The sequence below is a fragment of the Terrapene carolina genome, unplaced genomic scaffold (assembly GCF_002925995.2).
Source record: "Terrapene carolina triunguis isolate 2854851 unplaced genomic scaffold, T_m_triunguis-2.0 Scaffold58, whole genome shotgun sequence".
NCBI lineage: Eukaryota > Metazoa > Chordata > Testudines > Emydidae > Terrapene > Terrapene triunguis.
In genome coordinates, this window is record NW_020664409.1 from 1 (window position 1) to 3,680 (window position 3,680).

A 3,680-nucleotide genomic window follows, 5' to 3' on the forward strand; every position below is an offset into this window, starting at 1 on the left:
GTTATTCTGGGTTTACACAGATGTAACTGAGAGCAGAATTTCACCATAGCACACTTATTATTGTGACCTGGCTTCAAGCTAAATTTGAAAGAAAGCATTAATTGGTTAATTCCAATGCTCTTTTAGCCAGACATAGAAAGATCAAGAGGTATATATGACGACATATGGGGAATAGGATTTTTTACCCTTTCCCCTTACATAAGGATTAAGTAGTCACCCAAGTCACATATTGAAGTCTCCCAAGAAAGTTCGGGAAGATGAGACTTGCATTTCTCACATTTCTAAAATTAAAATTGAGCAGAAACCCCTACCACCTCTCTCTTGCATGCACTTGAAAGAAAAAAACAAAAAGCAGGCCACCTATGTACATCACAAAGCAGCAAATAGGGCACAAAACACAATATATATATATATTTTTTTTACCCTTTGCAGGTCACCTTAAGCTTTTATTGTTTATAGAATAAATGGGTATTGGGCAAAAACCTATCACTTTCATTAATTATTCTTTCATCACAACAGAGGAGGGTGGATAAGCTATTTTGGAGCTTAACCTGGGGATTTTGTGTAGGAGGTTCTGTCTGAATACTGAAGCTACAAGATTATACATTTTTAAATTTGGCTACTGAAGATGCTCTGTAAAACAAAACCCTGTCTGAAGACAATACTGATAATCATTTACATTCTCTAATTAGACCATAGTGACACTTTTGTATTTCATGAGTTTTTCTGCAGACTTCTCAGTATTTTGAGTCTACAATATCTGTTCTACTTTCTCACCTTTTTTGTAGCTTGCCTGCTGTTTCACATGGATATAACTATGATGTTAGGACCTCAGAATTTTTGTGTGTTTATTTTAAGAAATACAGAATCTTAAACAATGCTGCCATTTGAGCTACCTCCATTATATTTCAGAGCTGACCCTCCTTTTGAGATGACGTGGGGTAGTTCATAGCTATTGCTTCAGTCTGTCTGCAGGGTCAGGAAGATTGTTCTGTATCTATTCACATTTGGAAGGATAGTTATATAAACCCGTCTTGCCTGTGCCCCCACCATTTCCTTGTTTGCTGCTCCTCCTGCCCAAGTAATAAGAGGGAAAGTCCTGCTCACTCCCTGAAGTCCCCTGCTGGAACATGTTCAGTGCAGATGGAGTCAGGAGAATTTAGCTGCCAAACTAACAAGTCTATCTGAACATGTGCAAACTGAGATTTTTCAGAGGCTCATAACTTGGCCTTCTTGGATGAATTTTCCTGGGGATGGCAAAAGGCCCATACCTGACATCAAGGTAATGTCCCTACCAAATTTCAAGTCCTTCTCCAAAGCATGGAGGTGCTAGACCTTAACAAAACAGTTGTAAGAATGTTTAACATGCGCAAAACATATTTTCTTCATTTTTGCTGAGCCTTTCAAAAAACAACAAATAAATTCAGCCTCAGGCACACACCAACATGGAAAACTTCAGCCAAAACGTTAAAATCTGGCAAAGTTATAAGCAACTAAAAACAGGGTCCGAGTGGGATGCATGAGGCAACCGAACTAGAGGTGATGCGATCAACTCTACTTATTTTTATATCTGACCCTGTTTTAAGTTATTTATAACATTAGCTTTTAAAATTTGTTTGAAAAAAGACCCCCAGGTTAGCCACCTAAGCACTGGCCCAACCCGTAGATATACATAATAGAGGTCAGTGTGACAGTGATGCAGAATGTATCCTGAACTCAGGATAGTTGCTAGTTTCCTTTGTTGCATTCCTGAAACTGACCTTGATGTGCAGCTTGGGGATTTGCAGTACAGAGGTCTTCTGCTTGGCCAGAATCTTTTTCGTTTCATTGAGACGTGCTGTGACGAAGAAATGCAAAGAGGCCTGTTCCAGCAGCTGACTCATGTACTCCCCCGATTTGATTAAGACCTCAGAAATTTTAGCTGATGGGAGAAAAAACAAACACACACAATAAAACTGACGCTTGAAAGCAGTATAGTTACCTATTATTACTTTCAGTCCTGCTGATGCCCTACAGACACAGTACAGATTTTCCCCCACTGAAGAGACTGTCAAAGGCACAAATGGGAATTAGGTGGTCAGACAAAAGCTGCGACCCCTCATTTTCTGCTAAAACTTTCATTGTGTGTTACCTCCCTTTCCCACATCTGTTCCTTTGGTCCTCACCTTGTGCAACACCTGTCATTTAAGATTGAGTTCTCTGGAATAGAGACTATCTTCTTTGTTACATGTCTGTCCTGTGCCCAGCATAATGGAGCCCTGATCCTTGACTGGGGCTCAGAGGCACTACCATAATATAAACAAGATGTAATAAATAACTCCCATGGGCTTTTAAGAGGAGAGTGAGGTGCTGAAATGCCCTTGGTGAATCTCCCTCTAAATGTTTACTTCTCTACTTCATTCCCATACCACTTCCACTTATTTTTGTGGTACCCATGCAGGCGGTAACAGCAACCAATTGGAGGTGTGAATGCGCTCAGTGCTACTGGCAAGGTTTCCTGTTCCTCAGCGCAGGGCTCATTGCTGATGCCAGCTGTTGAGCTACATCAACGGTACATGCAGCACGCCACAAAGGGAATCTCTCAGCACTACCCCTCTCCCTTGAGAGCTTTCACTCTGGTCCTGGATCATAATTATTGAAAGGAACAACTCCCTGGGCTGGAATGTTAAGATGCAGAGAATCATTGATTTTAACTGTATTGAACGGCAACTTCCAGTCCAGCAAGGGTGTTAGAATTCAACATGCAGAAGCTCACATAGATCATCTAGGCAATCAGTCACTATATATCTTGATTCCTTGCCTGAGCAAACTCCAGTCTACTTTTTCCCCAACATTAGTAAAAAGTATCAAGGTTTTCCATCCACTTATTATTCATTTGTATTATCGTAGCACCTAGGAGCCTCAGAGTCATGCTGGACTAGGCCCCCAGTGTGCTTGGCACTGTATAAACACCCATGAAATTGAATTCAAACTGGATAAGTCACATTCACCTCTTTCCACTTTTGATCCACCTACATCACAATGGGTTCCTAGAGTGGGTTTCAAAGCTATTCCCAGGATGACCACCTGAACTAGATTCACCAGGCCAGCCTGGAATTTTTTTGATGTGGTCCCATCTCCTGTAAATGAATTTCGAATCATATCTCAAATATTTAATTATAATCAAGACTTGGTGTTTTTATCTGTGCAAAAAATATTTGTTGTACTATAAGTGAAATTTATTTTACAATGGAAAAAAAGAGAAACATTTCAGATTAAATTTAATCACAGAGAAAAAAGAATAATGGAATCTCATTTCTGCAGAGGATATGCTGGTAAGATGCCAATACAACTTACTGTGCCTGGGAAAGCCAAGGGAGACACAAAACTGAGCTGCCTAGCAGCCTTTCAAAAAAACAGAGAAAGCTAAATATAACTGAGTGGAAGCAATAGCACCTTTGAAGGCACTGGCAGGTTTAAGCTATTCAAATCCTCAAAGATGTTTTCAACCCCCACAGTTCCTTTAATCATTATTCTGAAAATCACGCACCCAGTTTCTGTTTGAAAACTTATTTTGCTCCTTTCAGCAGTGTAGTCTAGAAAGAATGCCTTTGACACATTTTGATCATATAGTGATATTCTATTACCTTCAAAACACACACACACACACACACACACACACACACACACACACACACACA

The 3,680-nt window shown here is 40.1% G+C and overlaps 1 protein-coding gene across 1 annotated transcript in view; it reads right to left on the reverse strand.

Annotated features, from left to right (window-relative positions):
* Window positions 1-1,760: 1,760 nt before the first annotated feature.
* The window catches only part of F13A1 (coagulation factor XIII A chain), a gene marked incomplete at its 3' end in the record, with an annotated part of 85,489 nt that continues 83,569 nt past the window's right edge, over window positions 1,761-3,680 (reverse strand). The window contains exon 13 of the mRNA XM_026647283.2: window positions 1,761-1,921. Within this exon, the coding sequence (XP_026503068.2) occupies window positions 1,761-1,921 (161 nt within the window). The remainder of the gene's footprint in view (window positions 1,922-3,680) is intronic.